Source organism: Corythoichthys intestinalis, chromosome 16 (assembly GCF_030265065.1).
Source record: "Corythoichthys intestinalis isolate RoL2023-P3 chromosome 16, ASM3026506v1, whole genome shotgun sequence".
NCBI classification, from domain to species: Eukaryota; Metazoa; Chordata; class Actinopteri; order Syngnathiformes; family Syngnathidae; genus Corythoichthys; species Corythoichthys intestinalis.
The window spans coordinates 43,797,528-43,818,211 of NC_080410.1; the positions used below are offsets into that span (position 1 = coordinate 43,797,528).

Consider the following 20,684-nt stretch of genomic DNA (forward strand, 5'->3'; position numbering starts at 1 on the left):
CGTCTGTTTTGGCGTGTCTTCTTTTTCCTGTAATGCCGGTTCTTGGGTTAGGCGCATATACCTTTACCGCCCCCTGGATTGAAGGAGGACTAAAAACATACATATATATGTATATACAATACTGTGCAAAAGTTTTAGGCAGGTGTGAAAAAATGATGTAAACTCAGAATGCTTTCAAAAATATAAACAATGATTGTTTATTTTTATCAATTTACAAAATGCAAAGTGAGTGAACAAAAGAAAAATCTAAATCAAATCAATATTTGGCGTTACTACCCTTTGCCTTCAAACCAGCATTAATTCTTATAGGTACACTTGCACAGAGTTAGGGATTTTGTAGGATTATAGTCAGGTGTATGATCAACCAATTATACCAAACAGGTGCTAATTCAATGTCACATGTAGGTTGAAACACAGTCATTGACTGAAACAGAAACAGCTGTGTAGGAGGCTTAAAACTGGGTGAGGAACAGCCAAACTCTGCTACCAAGGTGAGATTGTGGAAGACAGTATCATGTCACAGTTCGTACACCATGGCAAGACTGAGCACAGCAACAAGACACAAGGTAGTTATACTGCATCAGCAAGGTCTCTCCCAGACAAAGATTTTAAAGCAGACTGGGATTTCTAGATGTGCTGTTCAAGCTCTTTTGAAGAAGCACAAAGAAACGGGCAACGTTGAGGATCGTAGACGCAGTGGTCGGCTAAGGAAACTTAGTGCAGCAGATGAAAAACACCTCAAGCTCATTTCCCTTCGAAATCGGAAGTTGACCAGCAGTGCCATCAGCTCAGAACTGGCAGAAACCAGTGGGACCCAGGTACACCCATCTACTTTCCGGAGAAGTCTGGCCAGAAGTGGTCTTCATGGAAGAGTTGCAGCCAAAAGCCATACCTCCGACATGGAAACAAGGCCAAGCGACTCGACGATGCACGAAAACATAGGAACTGGGGTGCAGAAAAATGGCAGCAGGTGCTCTGGACTGATGAGTCAAAATTTGAAATATTTGGCTGTAGCAGAAGGCAGTTTGTTCGCCGAAGGGCTGGAGAGCGGTACAATAATGAGTGTCTGCAGGCAGCAGTGAAGCATGGTGGAGGTTCCTTGCAAGTTTGGGGCTGCATTTCTGCAAATGGAGTTGGAGATTTGGTCAGGATTAATGGTGTCCTGAATGATGAGAAATACAGGCAGATACTTATCCGTCATGCAATACCATCAGGGAGGCGTATGATTGGCCCCCAATTTATTCTGCAGCATGACAACGACCCCAAACATACAGCCAATGTCATTAAGAACTATCTTCAGCGTAAAGAAGAACAAGAAGTCCTGGAAGTGATGGTATGGCCCCCACTGAGCCCTGATCTCAACATCATCGAGTCTGTCTGGGATTTCATGAAGAGACAGAAAGATTTAAGGAAGCCTACATCCACAGAAGATCTGTGGTTAGTTCTCCAAGATGTTTGGAACAACCTACCAGCCGAGCTCCTTCAAAAACTATGTGCAAGTGTACCTAGAAGAATTGATGCTGTTTTGAAGGCAAAGGGTGGTCACACCAAATATTGATTTGATTTAGATTTCTCTTCTGTTCATTCACTGCATTTTGTTAATTGATGAAAATAAACTTTTAACACTTCCATTTTTGAAAGCATTCTTAGTTTACAGCATTTTTTCACACCTGCCTAAAACTTTTGCACAGTACTGTATGTATATATATATATATATATATATATATATATATATATATATATATACGTATATACACACGCATATATATATATACAGTGGTACCTCGACATACGATCGCTTCGACACACGATCTTTTCGACATCCGACGTAAAATTTGACGCGCCATTTGTTTCTACATCCGACGACATGCTCGAAATACGACGACACGACAGCAACGCAAACGAACTCACGGCGGATATTCTTGTGTGAGAAATCAACACAGGTTTCCAAAAAGTTGTTACAGTTGGTGAAACAAGGAAAAAAGTGATGCTTACCTTTGAAATGAAGATACAAATTATAGAAAAATATGAGCGTGGGGTGCGCATCCGTGAGCTGGCTCAACAATACAGCTCCACGGTCCTCTTCCGACCACCGTTCGCCAGTCTTTATAAGTTAAGGTGACAATTATTATTGTGGTAACATCGCCAAAGAAATCGCCAGCTTCGTCACGTTTTTATAATTTATTTAAGAACTTATTCAACACAAAACGCCCATTGCCCTCTGCAGTTGACTGTGCTCTCAAGAAAACGAAAGTATTATCTCTACCGCACTGACCTATCTCACTGTGACGTCAGCCCCGCAGTGCATTCAGGTACAGCAAAAAGTGTCCGCCACATTAGAATCCAATTTGTTACATTATTAACGGAATCATTTTTATTTTATTATTATTATTATTATTATTATTATTAATATTATTATTATCATTATTATATTATTCTGATTTTTATTAATAACTTATTTATTTTGCTATGTTTAATTGCCATTGATAATAATTGTACCAGCAGTATTTATTATGGATTTAGTGTAGGTTTTTGGGTGTGGAACGAATTAATGGAATTTTAATGTATTCCTATGGGAAAATCCTGCTCGACATACGACCATTTCGACTTACAAACAAGGTCTTGGAACGAGGTACCACTGTATATATATATATATATATATATATATATATATATATATATATATATGTATATATATATATATATATTTTTTTTTTTAGAAATTTAAAAAAATATGTTTTTTAAACAGCAAAACTCTATCGGGAGGTAAGAGCACGCGAGAGCAGAATTACAGACACCCATGATTTTAATGACTAACTTTAACAGTCGAGATTTTCTTTTTCATATATTTACCCTTTTAAACGTTTTTTTTCTTTTTTCTTTTTTTTTGTTTGGATCAATTATTTATCATCTAACATATCGGAGCAAATGCGACAGTAACAAAAAAATACAATTAAGTGATAGTTATGAGGTAGAGATCCGTGACTTTTTTACAGACGCCATTTTTTTCACATAACGTGACATAATTTGTTTAAAAGTTTAAAATATGTGAGTGAATAATTTTTTAAAGTTATTTTTTCATAAACTAAAATGAGACATCAATCCGATATTTCCAAGACTCTAGTTTGAAAATACTTTTTGAACACCAAATTAATTTTTATACAATAAATAATTACAGTACATCCGAAACAAATGATTATAACAATATATTTGAGAGAAAAAGCATGTTATTTTGCCTCATTCAAATCTTAATATCTGAACATTTAAATATGTAAACTAAAGTGCAATCACATTCGTAAATGAATTGCTTCTGGGTTTTGAAATGTAAATAAACCAATCTATTGTGAAAAAACAACAAAATTGCAGTTACTGCATTAACCATCAAAGTGAAGTCTAACTGTAACTGCAGTTTCGAAATAAATCTGAAGAAGGAAAAACATTGCAATAAAATAATGCAAACTGGTTAAACTTGAGAGTAGCTGAGATCGGTCATGACAGAACATCGCTTCGATGATATCTGGCGCCATCTAGCGTCATGAATGGGTATAATGTCTAGACCGTGAATATAAGACGACCCCCTCTTTTTCAATCTTATTTCAATGCAAAAAACACTGTCTTATATTCGGGCCAATACAATATCATAATATTATTTGATAATAGAGGCGTGCGAAATTTCCGACTCTTAGATTATTCGCGATTCGGCCTTGGACGATTCGAGAACAATTCACAAATATCCAAATTCCGATTATTGAATTATACCAGGTAAAGCGGAAGTAAAACACAGTCAGCGCGGTCTTTGGGACACGATGAGGAACGGACCGAGATTAAATATCACGTTCAACTCATGCCGCTAGATAAAAAAAAAACAATCATACCTGACTGCGGCCGACAGCCGCTACAAACAACGCCCACACGGCTACAGTAGATATCATATATATGTAGAACTAGATGCAAAATGACAGACGACGTTGGTGTTAGAACATGTATTATTGAACAGAGATGCGAAATGACAGACTTTCAGGCGTAAGTAAACAGCCGCCATCTTAAAGCAGTAGACCTCTCTAGAAGGCTCTGTTGTAGCGAACCTAATTAACTTTTTATCTAAAATACTCCTAAATCGGCAAAATCTTGTCTTGAATCTATCTTTAAATGATGAAATACTTTTAAAACTTTGACAAAAGTAGACAGAAGGGAGATTATGGAACAACAGGAGCAATTTTAACAACTGTAACAGTTGATTCCCAACATTAAATTAAAATTTTAACAACTGTAACAGTTAGAGATGTCCCGATCGGGATCACGTCATTTTCAAAGTATCAGAATCGGCAATCAGTTTTTTTTTTTTTTTTTTTTTTTTTTTTTTTTTTTTTTTATTAAATCGTTTTCTAATTGTATTTAACGTGGCAAACATAATATGTTACACTCATCCAAAGTCTCGAGTTTAGGCTTAAGGTAGGGTTATCAAATTTATACCGATAATGGCGGTAATTAATTTTTTTTTTAATGTGTCACGTTAAAATATTTAACGCAATTAATGCATGCGCTGCATGACCCACCCACGCATTATTGCGCTCAATCTGTAATGGCGCCGTTTTACCTATATAGAGAGCTAAAAGGCAGCGTAAAATGAGTAGAGTGAATTTTGGCAGCCTTTGGAGTCTTTCTTTATTTGGCTAAAACCTTACAATCCCTCTCTCTGCGATCAGAAATATCATAGGAAGCAATGTGGGGAAGCAAGGTGGCAATTGACCTTTTTCTTAACATCTTATGTTAGTTCCCAACGCAGAGAAGATGTATCAATTGGTAGCACTACGCACAGTCATGGTTCCACTTCCCATCATGCATTTGGGCATGGCTACGGTATCATTTAATGAAAGCTCAACAAATACACTAGATGGAAATATTAAGTCACAATATACAAAGCCACAAGTCTTTCTATCTGTGGATCCCTCTCACAGAAAGAATGTTAATAATGTAAATGCCATCTTGAGGATTTATTGTCATACAAACAAACACAGTACTAATGTACTGTATGTTGAATGTATATATTCGTCCGAGTTTTATTCATTTTTTTCTTAATGCATTGCTAAAATGTATATGATCGGGAAAAATTATCGGGAATGATTGGAATTCAATCGGGAACAAAAAAAAGCAATCGGATCGGGAAATATCGGGATCGGTAGATACTCAAACTAAAACGACCGGGATCGGATCGGGAGCAAAAAGCCTAATAAATATAGTTTTTGAGATTGAGGGGGTATTTAGGGTTACTGAAAGGGTTAATTCCGACGCTGAAATTCGGTTTAAGTCGCCAGCGTAGGAACGGAACTTCCGGGGACTACCTGTACTGTCAAAATAATATTACCGTATTGGCCCGAATGTAAGATGGCCCTGATTATAAGACGACCCCCGATATTTTCAAGACTCTAGTTTGAAAATAGACTTTTTGAACACCAAATTAATTTTTATACAGTAAATAATTACAGTACATCCGAAACAAATGATTATAACAATATATTCGAGAGAAAAGATGTTATTTTGCCTCATTCAAATCTTAATATCTGAACAATTAAATATGTAAACTAAAGTGCACATTCGGAAATGAATGTCTTCTGGTTTTTGAAATGTAAATAAACCAATCTATTGTGATAAAACAACAACATTGCAATAACTGCATTAACCATCAAAGTGAAGTCTAACTGTAACTGTAATCTTGAAACAAATCTGAATAAGGAAAAACATGGCAATAAAATAATGCAAACTGGTTAAACTTGAGAGTAGCTGAGATCGGTCATGACAGAACATCGCTTCAATGATATCTGGCGCCATCTAGCGTCGTGAATGGGGAGAGTAGCTGAGATCTGTCATAACAGAACATCGCTTCAATGATATCTGGCGCCATCTAGCGTTGTGAATGGGTATAATGTCTAGACCGCGAATATAAGACGACCCCTTCTTTTTCAATCTTATTTCAATGCAAAAAACACCGTCTTTTATTCGGGCCAATACGGTATTATCGTATTATTTGATAACCTATTAGTCGATTAATCGCGGCAGCTCCATTGACTGGCAGACATAACAGCCTACCTACGGAAACCCTCACTACGATGTGGCCTGAAGCAAAAATGATCTTGACACCCCTGACAAAGATGGATTCAATGTGATCCGCCCGCAGCAGCGAAAACAAATAGCACCCACAATTAAAATGCTTCTTCACGTGTGACTTTGCCACTTGACTGTGTCTGTGATGCACGACAATCTCCGGCATGTCCTGGAAGCTAAGTGCTCACCTCGCGCGCACCAATCATTTCGTATGCCCTACTTTCAATCCCCACTTCAATCTGGTAGCTCGGGTATTCCTAAGAGGACATCACAGAGACCGTATCCACATTAATTTGGTGGTGTTTGCCTCTACGTGAAATAGTCTGGCAGGCGGAAGTATGAAAATGCGGTTGAAGCCACATAAGAGGACAAGCAGGCGGCAAGCTCCGCCAGAGGCTTTGAAGGAGGAGGGGAAAGGATGAATAAATAGCCGAGCCTGAGTGCTTATTTTTATTTTCCACGTGATGAAGGCAAGGGCAGGCCGTACCTGGAGCCCGCACTTAGTGTCTGCGCGCCTTCCGTCATGCTGTCCTGTTTTTAATTTCATGGCATTTCTGCTCGCGCTTGCCCGGGGCCTTTTACACAACATCCTCCCCGCGCTTTCACTTCTATTTGTCTTTTTTGGTGGCATTCACATTTTCCGTGTAAAATTAACCGTGTTTCAATGGCTGCACTCCGGGACTACATAATGGCATGCATTACTGTTGGTGCTCCCCTCCTGTCTGCTCCGTTGCGAGCCAAAGGGAAACAAATGGCAATAACGACAAGCAGTAACTTTGCTGTTCGATTGTGTTTTTTACTCAAAGGTTACAATCAGGAGGCTGTGAAATGACTCCATAAAATGCCGCTGTTACAAAAACAGCCCCGTTTGGAGCAACTGTAAACATTTGTGTCATTTCAGGTGTTATTACCCGGCGCCTTCGACGGGCCTCGATTTGCATGCGTTTGAGGCAAAGAGCTCGTTTATGATTATGTATGCGTTTTGTAATGTTACAGCAGCCATGGGCAACCACCTTCTGGCGAACCCGGTGCTGCAGACTCGCAGCGGCACGTCTCCGTACAACACGCTACTGGCTGAGAGCTTCACACCGCCCTCACCTGGTGTCTTCAACTCTACCGGTGAGTGTATATTAGATAGGGCAGCAGCAATCGATTAGTTAAGTACAGGTAGTTCCCCGGGTTACGACGTACTCTATTTACGTGATTTCGACCTTAAGACGCTGGAGTTTCGTCAGCTATTTATCTCTTTTTTTTTTTCCCCGCGTAAACAGTACGTTATTGCAGTGTTTTTCGACCGTTTTCTTTTGTTTTTGTTTTGTTTTTTTATAAATATACCGTATTGGCCCGAATATAACACGGCCCTGTTATTAGACAACCCCCTCTTTCTCAAGACTCCAGTTTGAAAAAAGACTTTTTGAACACCAAATTAATTTTTATACAAAAAAATAATTACAGTACATCTGAAACAAGTGATTATAACAATATATTTAAGGGAGAAAAAGGATGTTATTTTGCCTAATTCAAATCTTAATATCTGAACATTTCAATGGAATGGAATGGAATTTTATTGTTATCATCATCGGTATCATTGACAATCATTGACAATTACAAAATGTGATATGATTTGCCCGAAGGAACCGAAGAAGAAGACAAAGGCGGACGGGACGAAGCATATGCTTATCAGTTTCCCGTCCCCCATACAACTAAAGACGCACATTCAGGCATGGAACATTGTTAGGTCTAAACTCACTTTTGTAATTAATTAAAGACCTAGAGAAGGACAGGGGAAGGATCAGACCAGGAACGGAGATAAGTTTTCACTGGTGGCCACCAGGGAGAGAGTTGACAGTGCTGTACGCTCTACTCGCAAAGTCAGTGAGTCTCTCTCAGCCCCCTCCCTGGGGTTGCACCTTTTATTGAGGGCTTGTTGATGGGCAGAATACAGTTACAACACTGTTGTCCAACGTGGCAGGTTCGGTCGGGCAAATTCCTTATTCTAGTCAGTGATTGAACAGTCACACTTCCTGATTAAAACTTCCTGATTGAATTACCTGACCAGGCAAGATATCTTTGTTTTGAACCCACATTTACACTCAAAGTACTGCAGCTTGGTAGAAAAGTACTGAGACGTGTGATGAATCAACATAAGTGTGTGTTTCTATTCATCAGCAGGATGTGAACAATCACCCGTAAGCACATGATGATAGCTAAAACTGTATTCTTCATAATAGCTTGGGAGTGCGCGTATAATAGCTGTGGGAGAGCAAACTGGCATAATACTGTATATTTGGCACCCAAAAACAAGCTTATCTTACAAACATGCATCAAAACTGTACAATAAAACAATCAAAAATCTGAGTTTAGTAACTTAGCGTCCAGTCAAGCAGCTCAATTAATTTCAGGGCGTGCAAGGTTATGGCTTAGTCATGTCCCTGACATTTTTGCATCTGTTTGCTGTGGAACATTTTGTTGTGGCTATGTGTGTGGCAAAAGTGATTATGTGTTATCACAGCTGGTGTGAGTAGCGGCAACAATTGGCGAACACAAAGGTCACTGTAACAGTTTCATCAGACATTAATGTATAAAATCAAACAACATGCTGTACATGTTTAATCCCAAGATTAATGTCTCCACAACGAAAACATGTTTATTATTCGTTTTATACAGTATCTTTTCCATATACTAGACATTTGAATCAGGAGCTCGGTAGACACAGCAGATAGTTATGTTTTTACAATTGGGGATTAGGAGCTCAATTGTAATACATTCCAGGAGATTGTCAATCATAATTGCAACACCCCCTCCCCCCTTAGATGCTCGATTTATTCGTGTCATGTTATGTCCGTGCAAATTAAAGTCAGAGCCTTTGTTATCTTTAGTAGATAATCCTTAGTGTGTTCGAGATTTTTGTAGAGACTCCTGCCGTTGATAAGTTTTAGCTTACCGTCCACATCCACGAGTTGTTATACTGGTCCGCTGTGTAGTATTTACAGTTATCCAGCTATTATAGTTAGCTGGTCAAGACTCGTGATAGCTTTTATCTTCATATCTTGCGTCTTGACAAGGATCCTGCAATCCGAGACCCAGGTGTTGGCTATTTTCCCAGCTTTCTTGAGTTGACGTGCTTTTCTTGTCAATTTCGGCATTTCGGCGAGTCAAGTTGTCATTCAAAAAAATCTTCGACCCTTTCAGGTGGCGGTGCTGTTAAGCAGGGCAGTCTTGGTCTTGTGGTCTGCCAGCTTCATGAGCACCGTCGCCGGTCCTCTCCCGCCAGGTGGGAGCAGAAGGCAGCGGCGGATGTCCAGTGGTTCCATGTTTATTCCATACTCTTTCAGCTTAGCAATTGCCAGTTGTGCCACTGTGTCCCCTGGGCTAGGCGTCAGTTGTAATCCAGAAATGATGAGCTCATTTGCGCGTTGACACTGGTCGAGATCGTCAGCCAAAATTTCTAGCCTCTTGATGCGAACATCTCTCTCCTCAACCGCCTGCTTGAGTTTCTCGTTTTCAGCGCGAATTAACTGGAGCTCTCTGACGATTTCTTGATTCTGGTTTTGAATCAAACCAGTCAAGGAGACCTCCAACTTCGTTATGGAGGATTTTATTTCATCCAAGTCTCCAGGTTTCAAATTCTTTGGAGCCATACTGGGAGTCGAGCTTGCTGGCCCTGAGTGCTTATCGGTTAAGATAAGAGAGTGCTTCAAGAGCTCAGAGTGCGTCTGTACGCGGTGAAGGCTGAGCAGCGAATGAACATTTAAATATGGAAGCTCCGCGACCCTCGTGAGGAAAAGCGGCATGGAAAATGAATGAATGAATAAACCAATCTATTGTGATAAAACAACAAAATTGCAATAACTGCATTAAGGTCTTAAATTGTCTTAAATTTAATGGAAAATTGCAGTATAGGTATTAAATTCACTGACGATGCATTTAAGAAATCACTGTCGTCTGGCATAAAAGTTTTAATGGTGTGTATTTGGAGTTTCAACATACAGTTCAACCATAATCTATTGAGGCCCTTTTAATGTTGGCCCAAAACAGTACAAAATTAATATAAATACTTGTAAAGCAGTTTTTTAAAAAATATATTTTCAAAGTTTTCACATTCCCTTTTAATTTACCATTGCTTTGATGGTCAAATGCTGACGCCAAAGTGCGGTGATGATATAATAACAGCATTTGAGAGACACAAACTAGCTCCAATTGTCACCAGAATTGAGGTTAGACGAAGGAAATCCCTAGTTGCACATAGACCCCGTGTGTACGCACGCCTTTGTGTTGCCTTCACAGTGTGTGCTGTGCGTTAAGCGTCAAATGGATTCTGAGCAGGCTGCGCAAAACAAACAGCCTGACTTTGCCATCTGGCCTCATCTCCAATCACAATCTGATGAGTGAAGTTTCACTGAGACTTTGACTGCCAGAAATCACGAGGGTAAACTTGTCCCGTTGCTAAGCAGATAATGAAACGGCACTGATAAAAATGAGAATATCGCCGCAAAATCATTTGTCTCTAAAGGAATGAGGTTTCTCCAAAGTTCTATTATTAACCCTTTCATGCAAAAATTATTTTTTTTTCCCTTGAATATTTTTCTTACATTTATGTAAAACAAGGGTCTTAAACTTGGTCCAATTGTGGCGCATGGGACAATATTTTGCGGTTCCCATTTGACATCAGATTGCAGTATAGTGATCCCGCGCTACTTTGCGCTTCAAACTTCGCGCCCTTAGTCCATCGCAGATTTTTTTTCAATCAAAAACTAATAATAATAAATACAGTATAGTCCCCACTCACCAACGTCACACAATGACGTGTCGCTGTATCCGGCCACCATATTGTCCGTCATTGTTTATCCGTATTTTCAATGGTTTCAATTTGTCGTGCAATTTATAGTGCAATTCAAGCCCCGGTGCTTTCAGACGCTGTAAACTCATTGGATGCGTTGCATAAAAGGCGTTATGAGGAAAAGCTTCAGTCTATCCATTCGCCAGATCCATATTTGATGCCTAAATCAATATTTTTCGACCCGCTGTCTTCGCCGTCTCTGCCTGACATCTGCTACCCTGATATCTACAACTATCTTGTCCACAGAAACTCAGCCTATTCTCACGAAACTTTGAAAAACTTAAAGAGCAGCACTCTAAGCAGTGGCGCCACCAGGGGGTGGCCAGGGGTGGCCACGGCCACCCCTATAAATAGGTTGGCCACCCAACTGGCCACCCCACTTGCCAGTGTATCGTTAGATTGTTGTATTATCAGTTATGCATTTCATCCCAAATGAATGCATTTATTTTGTTATTTAAATGTAGGGCTGTCAAATTTATCGCGTTAACGGGCGGTAAATTTTTTTTAATTAATCACGTGAAAATATTTAGCGCAATTGATGCATTTGCGGTACTACTCATTCACACATTGCCGCAAACAGCCTACAATGACGCCGTTTTACTTATATACAGCGATAAGATGTGGTGTCAAGTGAGTGGAGTAGATACAAGCATTCATTGGGACCGTGCTTTTAATTGGCAAAAGCTTTGTCATCCCTCCCACAGCAACTATAAATATTGTGGGAAGCGACGTGGGGAAGAATGACAGGAGTTGATCTTTTTCTCAATACCCTGTAGTGTACCCAGCACAGAGAAAGTATAGCATTTGCAGCCACCACACACAGTCATGGTTGCACCACTCCCCATCATGCATTTGAGCAGAACAGTTAAGTCGCTACAGTATCATTTACTGAAAGCTCAACAAATGCACTAGATGGCAATATTTAGTCACAATATACAAACTCACATTTATCCTTTAAGAATTACAAGTCTTTCTATCCGTGGATCCCTTTCACAGAAAGAATGTTAATAATGTTAATTCCATCTTGTGAATTTATTATTATAATAAACAAATATAGTACTTATGTACAGTATGTTGAATGTTATACAGTATCGGTCTTGTCTTATCTTTCCATTCCAACAATAATTTACAGAAAAATATGGCATATTTTAGAGATGGTTTGAATTGTGATTAATTACGATTAATTAATTTTTAAGCTGTGATTAGCCCGATTAAAAATTGTAATCGTTTGACAGCCTTAGTTAAATGTACACCTTATAACACGATAAAACAGAATTGTTGTGGAACTCAAAATGTTGACTGGACAGTTATGGACTATACACATTAAATCATTAGTAACATTAAATATTACACAATACACCAAAGTATATCAGTAGCCGTGTCCTTAAGTCTTTCTGATAGTTTTCCCCTGACCTTTTTACTGCAATAATATAATGAAAACCTGAAATTATGACTTTTAGTTTTGGCCGCCCCAAGATTTTAAGTGGCCCCATCTGGCCACCCCTATGAAAAATTTCTGGAGGCGCCACTGACTCTAAGCAACATTAGCCCGTGTGACCCTTTACTTTCAATTTTCTAAAATGGCGACAATCAATAAAAAAAAAGTTGACTGCGATGGCCGACGCTTCAAGGATAGGTGGATTTTGGATTTCTTCAATACAATACGCAACAACTGTGTCTGCCTTATTTGCAAAGAGACAGTCGCTGTTTTCAAAGAGTTCGATGTGACGCGATATTACCAAACAAGACACGCTGACATGTACGACAACATTACAAGGAAGATACGCAGCGGGAAATTATAGCAACTTGAAGCTAGTTTAATTTCACAGCAGCAGTATTTCGCAAGAGCCCGAGTGTCGAAAGAGAACGCCACAAAGGCGAGATTGTTGAAATTATGAATTTAAAAAAATAGTAATAAAGCAAATGTGACACACAGAGGGGCTTGATAAAAATTGTTTAAATGTATTGTTCTACGTAAATCAGCCAAGGTAGCCCCCCACATTTTTACCACACCAAACCTGGCCCCCTTTGCAAAAAGTTTGGACACCCCTGTTTAACTGATGATCCGTAAACGAGGCCAGCTTCTTTCACTTGGTACCAACTAAATATTATTAAAAACATAATGATGGCGGAAGAAATCATCTTGAATTTGAAACCGTATGTTGACGGCGATTAGCCTCGCAATGATCTTAATTGTGGTTGTCAGCCCAAAACCCTCTAAATATATATTAAATGCATCTTACCAGGTATAAAATGACTACTACATAGTCTGTGGTGATCGTTTGGTGCCCAGTTTTCTCGTCGAATTGCAGCAGTCCATCTCGCTCTCCTCTCCGGGTCTCTCGGAATACAGTAGAACTTCAAGTCTCGCCGTCTATCTTCTCTGTTACTGCAACCAACCGCCTCACACGCCTTCACCATTTTGATTATTAATGTTAACGAGCAGAAAAACACGCCATAATAGGAGGAATTTACGTAGCGGTAATGCGTAAACACGACGAGCTGACGGACAATATGGCGCGGAGGCGTGGTTGTGACGTTGTGAGTGGGGTCTATTTGATAGAGATGTCCAGATCCGATCACGTACCCTCCCCTCACCCTCACCCTCCCTCCTCCTGCTTTTCTTACTCATCAGGGAAGCTGCAGTTTGTTTGTTAAAGTTAACGATGAGTGACAGGTGACAGCCTTTGACCTTGCCAGACAAGCTTGAAAGCTATGCACTTCAAAGGAGCCGGCTCGTTTAGCTTGTTAAACATGTGTGTCTGTTTAAGTGAGCAGCGTGATCGGATTTAAGAGGACTTACTCAATGAAGCATTTAATAAAGACAAACATTTTGCTACGTTATTCTTGTTTTTAAAAAATTATCCGGTGGGACGGTAAGATGTTCAAAATGTATCTTAAATATTACATTTGAAGTGCTTAAAAACATTGATTAAATATAGATAAAAATTAGTTGTTTTTTTGGGGGGGGGGGGAAACATGTTTTATATCTATCTCTTTCCAGTGCGAAATCTGGGAAAATACATTGAACACACACACACACAAATCAATTAATAAGCTCCGCCTCTGCTTCACGGATTGCAATTATCGCAGCAATTACTAACGGGTTCCATTCCTACGTTGGCGACGTAAACCGAATTTCCGCGTAAGTCGGAATTAACCCTTTAAAATTTCAAAATAACTATCTAAAAGGTCCAAAAGTATTGTTTTTTGTTTAATGGTGGAGTATACACTGCCCTCTGGTGGAATCGTTGGGTCTGGCTGGAGTGTCGTCTTGTATGACTCAGGAGCAGACTCAGGCGTCTGACATTGATAAAAGATAGCTGCACTCTGGTTTGGCCGACATAAGGCTGTAAGTTGCTTCAGTTAATATATGTTTGTGTAGGCATTTATAATTAAGTTTAGAGGTACGATTTATGGAGTGAGTGATTTGCTATGAGAATTGTAAATACGTTAGCATTCGTAGCATTTAAGCTAGTTGATTTTTGTGTATCAAATTAGGCTACTAAATTTACATATTGATCAGACTAGATGGACGTTTGAACACCAACCGTTTTGTGTCGAGTTTTTTTTTGTTAAAATGCATGTCGTTTTGAACAGACATACATATGCGTGTTACAGCTTTGCTAACTGTTAAAAGTGAAGAAAGTTCAAAAGGCACAATTGCTTCGTTCATAGACTTCATAATGATATTGACGGGACACGGGGGCGGGGCCGATTAATAGGGGGCCTGCATTGTTGGCGTGGCCGTCACTCTACATCAAAATGTTGTGCGTGGCTGTCACCCAAGGAGGAAGCCATGGTTCCAGTAATCCATGTGCTTTGTTGACATGTCTTCAGCAAACTGTTTACGGGCTTTCTTGTGTACCGTTTACAGAGGAGGCTTCCTCCTGGGGTGACAGCCATGCACACCAATTTGATGTAGAGTGCGGCGTATGGTCTGAGCACTAACAGGCTGACCCCCCACCTCTTCAATCTCTGCAGCAATGCTGCACAGCACTCCTGTCACGAGGGAAAATGACAAGCAGTACTCACTTTTGTTGCCAGGGGTTTGGATAATAATGGCTGTATTTTGAGTTATTTTGAGGGGAAAATTAATAAACTCTATTATATAAGCTGCACACAAACTACTTTTCATTGTGTCAAAGTGTCATTTTGTCAGTGTTGTCCCATGAAAAGATATACTTAAATATCTGCAGAAATGCGAGGGGTGTACTCACTTTTGTGATGCACTGTAAATGTTGCCTTGAACAGCCAGACTATTCTCCCTGTATTTTTCAAACACTGTGAGAAATAGTCTGGGACCCAGCCCATTAACGGTCTCTCGAGCAAGGTACAATCCAATCAGATTCGGTTTTTTGCGTGACGTGTTCTTAACGAGTAACGTCACCCGTGCGCGCCGAAAGTCGTCTCTACAACAACTCAGATAGCGAACGGGAGAGCCGAGAATATGTTCCAATCCGCGGTAAAACCAGTTTTAAATTACCAAAAACACATCAAAAAAAGTCATTGACAACAGTCAACATGGCTCGTGCTAGCCATGTTGAGTAAACTTCTCCATTCTCCACTGACGCTAATTACTTGTCGCTTTAACAACGTCACGTCTGCCCGTTGCTGATTGGGCCACTCCGCTGTCTGTTTGCTGTGGCTTGCTACGCTCTCGGAATTTGATCCGCCGGATGGTCGCCAGACTCAATCGCTGGAACAGCGGTGAGTCTGGTATACAAGGCAACTGTAAATGACTTTGCTGTCAAAAAATCTAGGCGCATCACTCTTTTAGGGCTTCATAACCCCAGGAATGCGGAGGGGGCAGGCACAAGATGTTTAGTTATACTGTTTTGTTACTTAGTAGGCAGGCATAGCACTCTCAGTTTTATTGTCTTGTAGCCTACATGGGATAATAGATATATTGTATATATATATTAGATATATTGTGTCACATCACATTACGGTCTGTTAAATTTTACTGTTCATCTCAAATTAAATCATTTGAAAATTTACACTGTCATTGCTTGCAAAGCATTTAAAGGGTATGACAACACCTGGGGAAATGCTAATATTCCATCATTTATCCATCAACACATGCCTTTTGAATTCATATCATGCCACTTCGTGTAATTACACACATCGCAACACCAAGAAAATGATAGAAATTAGGTCGATTGTCAAACTAAAACGACCCGCCCCAGAGATGCCGGAAATCTAGCATATTGTGTGCGTGACGTCGCTATAAGGAAACAACCGGCTTAGTGCTTAGTACTGAATGGCGGCGATGATGGCGGACAATTTTGTTTCTTGTTGCAGCGACGAATCCGACGTAACGAACATTCGTCTAATGGTGACGAGGAGAGTTATGAACCTTTCTTTGGTGTTTTGGGTTATCAATTTGAGCCCAAACGAAAGCCAATGCAGCCTAATGAAAGGATCATTGAGGGGAGCAATCACACTGATGAAACACCGAATGGTTTGTTTTGCATTTCTTTTTGTGAAGCTGATAGCACCGTGACCACAAAATAAAGTAATGTATAGAGTAATTATCATTAAATGTGCTATCATCGGTTTTCGCTCTACCAACCGACACAAATATGAATGGGATTAGAGGATTTGTTCTATATATTTTACGAGCGATAATTTATACATGTGTCCAGTCCTATATCCAATGCGTGATATGTTTTTTATTATAAAAGAGTACTCACCCTGGCCATTTCCCTCCTTTGCTTTGCCTGGGGTGGTGGGGTGGTCTCATCAGAGCCAGTCATCGTCCTTTTTCTTGTTATCTGGGGACATTTAGGTGGCTGAGCGTGTAGGTGGGCACCGCATCTGCTTTCATCAGCAATTTCTTAGCAAAACCTGATTTCATTTGTCCATAGTTCGTATAGCTTTCAGGTGTAAAATGCGCACCACACAAAACCGTGCCGGAGGCCGGGTCTGCAAAATTAGCCCTCTTAGCACTGACAAACTTTACTCATTGTCTGCTTAGTCCAGCTCTTTTTCTCGCGTTCGGGAACTCATGGGTACTACATTGCGACAAATGGCTATTTGTAAACCACATAGCATAACAGGTTTGAACCATTTTAGCAATTTTTTGATAAAACACGAATGCAACTCTCTCGTCGATAAACAACGACCTTTCTTTTCCTTGTTATGACGTCTCCGCCCTATTCGGCTGTTTCCGGAATACTTTCGGAAATGTTCGTAATTTTCGATCTATTTTCGATAATCGCTCATGAATGCGATTTTTTTTTTTTGCTAACTTTATTTATATTTGGTATCTTGCCACATAACGGTTCTATTGATATCTCACAGCCCCTTAGTTATTTCATACCCTTTAACGTACTGCGTATGTTGTCATGACAAGCCGGTGGCAGGAGTGGGGTGGGGGGGGGCCTATAATGGTCCCTTGTCCCCGGGTCCCTGCAAGTCTGTTGACAGCCCTGACTGTTTGTGCGACTAAAAACAAACAAACAAAAAAATGGACACAAAATGGCGGACGAGACTCCAGCGTCGTAAAGTCGATATCGCGTAAGTCGAGTCCGTCGTAACCCAGACACTACCTGTATTTTCTTCATTCAAATTTTATGTGAGCACTGACAGCCCAACAAAACGCAGGCTAAAGAACATAGTCTCACTGAATAGCATCACATTATATCACAGCAATCACCAGATATACTGGACATTACTGCTCTGAGTGACACAATTGGACCCAACTCTGACTTTTGGTCTCCATTGCCAGTGCGGTCACACAATAAACACTCCTGGCTCGTGTCCAGCGGCTGAAATGTGAGGCGGTGTCTCTGTTAAATATTTCAGCGCCTTCGCCCGACAAATATGTCAACGCCTGACAGCAGCAGACATTTTTAGAGGCGAGGAACTAGGGAGGAGAGCGCTTCATTAGAATGTCTAATTACACCGCAGTGCCTTGCTAAAGTAGAAGGCTGCTTAAAAGCTTTTCACCAATTGTAGCAGGTTGTTCATTTGAAGACAGCAACATAGAAATTAGGGGTGGGAACCTCTGGGTACCTGACGATACGATTTGCAATAACGATCTCACAATATGGAAATCATTATACAACATTTTGCTGTACAAGTAATAAACAGAAAAACAAGCTGTTTTCGTCCTTCTGCTGTGAATTGAAATAAAGTTTATCACTAGTAGACGTCCAATTCGTTTGAACTGGGAGGGTGGCAGCGAATGAACGCCACCCTCCCAGTTCAAATGAATTGGACGTCCATGGCAGTCAATGACAACTAATGAGTTTGAGGCTTGACACGAAACAACTGGTGTTCAAACGTTCATCCAGTCTGCTCAATATGTAAATTTAGTTGATTAATTAGCCTAGTTTGCCTAACAAAAGTCCGCTAGCTTAAATGCTACAGAATCCTGACGTATTTACAATGGTCATAGCAAATCGCTCTCACGTATTTCTACAAACTGTAGCTGTAAACTTAAATACACATGTGTACGCAAACATATACAGTCCCTGACAAAAGTCTTGTCACTAATCCATTTTGTATAAACAATTGCTAATAACATGACTTTTAATTATTCAATTGGTTTCAGAAATGGCTCATATGAAAGCTAAGACCCTCCCAAATGATGTTGAATGTACAAAAATATATTTGTTTCACTGAAAAAAGATTTATCGTTTAATGAAGACATAAAGGTCAAATTTTGGCAAGACAAAAGTTTTGTCGCCTACAGAAAGTAGTGTGAAAATTAAACAAAAAATGTACCGTATTGGCCCGAATATAAGACGTGTTTTTTGCATTGCAATAACACTGAAAAGAGGGGGTCATCTTATATTCGCGGTCTAGTCATAATACGCATTCACGACGCTAGATGGCGCCAGATATTATTGAAGCGATGTTCTGTCATGACAGATCTCAGCTCCTCTGAAGTTTAACCAGTTTGCATTATTTTATTGCAATGTTTTTCCTTATTCAGATTTGTTTCAAGACTACATTTACAATTAGACTTCACTTTGATGGTTAATGCAGTAATTGCAATTTTGTTGTTTTATCACAATAGATTGGTTTATTTACATTTCAAAACCCAGAAGCAATTCATTTACGAATGTGATTGCACTTTAGTTTACATATTTAAATGTTCAGATATTAAGATTTGAATGAGGCAAAATAACATGCTTTTTCTCTCAAATATATTGTTATAATCATTTGTTTCGGATGTACTATAATTATTTTCTGTATAAAAACTAATCAGGTGTTCAAAAAGTCTTTTTTCAAACTTGAGTCCTGAAAAAGAGGGGGTTGTCTTATAATCAGGGCCGTCTTATATTCGGGCCAATAAATAAATCAAATACAAAAATATGTTACATAGCATAAGCAAATTAAGTAGTGGTGCTGTGAGATCAAAATGTAATATTTTGTATGACTTCCATGGACTTCGGCAAGGATTCATCCAATTTATTGATGAATTCATCAGGAACATCAAAGAAAGCAGTCTTGCATGCCTCCCAGAGTTCATCAACATTCTTGGGTTTCGTCTTCCATGCTTCCTCTTTCATCCTTACCATGCCATTTCATCTGCCATACCATGAGGTAGAGATTTGTCCCTTTTTATGGTTAGGAATGAAAGAGGCAGGCTGCAGATCTCTCTGGGTGCAGACAATTTAAAAAATGTGCGGCATTTGCCAAGGCCCACAGCCTGTCAAAAGGATGGACGCTGGAAAAGTGGCAAAAGTTGGATTTTTCAGATGAATCTTCCATTGAATTACACCACAGTCGCCGCAAATATTGCAGGAGACCTACTTGAGCCTGCATGGATCTGAGATTCACTCAGAAAACAGTGACGTTTGGTGGTGGCAAAATCATGGTCTGGGGTTACATCCAGTATGGGGGTGTGCGAGAGATCTGCAGGGTGGACGGCAACATAAATAGTCTGAAATATCAACAAGTCTTAGCTGCCTCTTACTTTCCTAACCATAAAAAGGGACAAATTCTGCAGCAGGCATACTTCAATCTCTACCACTACTTCATTCACTTATGTTATGTAACATATTTTTGTATCTGAAGTACATTTTTTGTTCAATTTTCACACTACTTTCTGTAGGCGACAAAACTTTTGTCTTGCCAAAATTTGACCTTTATGTCTTCATTAAATGATAAATCTTTTTTCAGTGAAACAAATATATTTTTGTACATTCAACGTCATTTGGGAGGGTCTTAGCTTTCATATGAGCTATTTCTGAAACCAATTGGATCATTAAAAGTCAAGTTATTAGCAATTGTTTCTACAAAATAGATAAGCGACAAGACTTTTGTCAGGGGCTGTACAAACTTGTAGTACACGTGCTTGTAGCACAAGTACACGCAAGTACACGTGCTTGTAGCACAAGTACACGCAAGCACACGTGCTTGTATCACAACTACATGCAGGTACACGTGCCTGTAGCACAAGTACAACGAAGGTACACGTGCGTGTACACGTGCTTGCAGCACAAGTACACGCAGGTACACGTGCTTGTAGCACAAATACACATGCTTGTAGTACACGTGCTTGTTGTACAAGTACACGCAAGTACACATGCCTGTAGCACAAGTACACTTGCTTGTAGTGCAAGTGCGTGTAGCACAATTACACGTGCCTGTTGTACATTTACGTGCAGGTACACGTGCTTGTAGTACACGTGCCTGTAGCACAAGTACATGCATGTACATGTGCTTGTAGCACAAGTACACGCAAGTACAGGTGCTCGTAGTACACGTGCTTGTAGCACAAGTA

General features: G+C 39.8%; 1 protein-coding gene across 11 annotated transcripts in view; it reads left to right on the forward strand.

The window, feature by feature from the left end:
* LOC130932163 (adhesion G protein-coupled receptor L1-like) overlaps window positions 1-20,684 on the forward strand; it is a 510,564-nt gene that overhangs the window by 483,875 nt on the left and 6,005 nt on the right. For 8 of the 11 annotated variants that reach the window (XM_057861607.1, XM_057861613.1, XM_057861611.1 and 5 more), the window contains one exon: window positions 7,099-7,221. In XM_057861607.1, coding sequence (XP_057717590.1) covers window positions 7,099-7,221 — 123 coding nt within the window. The remainder of the gene's footprint in view (window positions 1-7,098; window positions 7,222-20,684) is intronic. The other 3 variants (XM_057861610.1, XM_057861614.1, XM_057861612.1) reach the window with 1 other exon arrangement.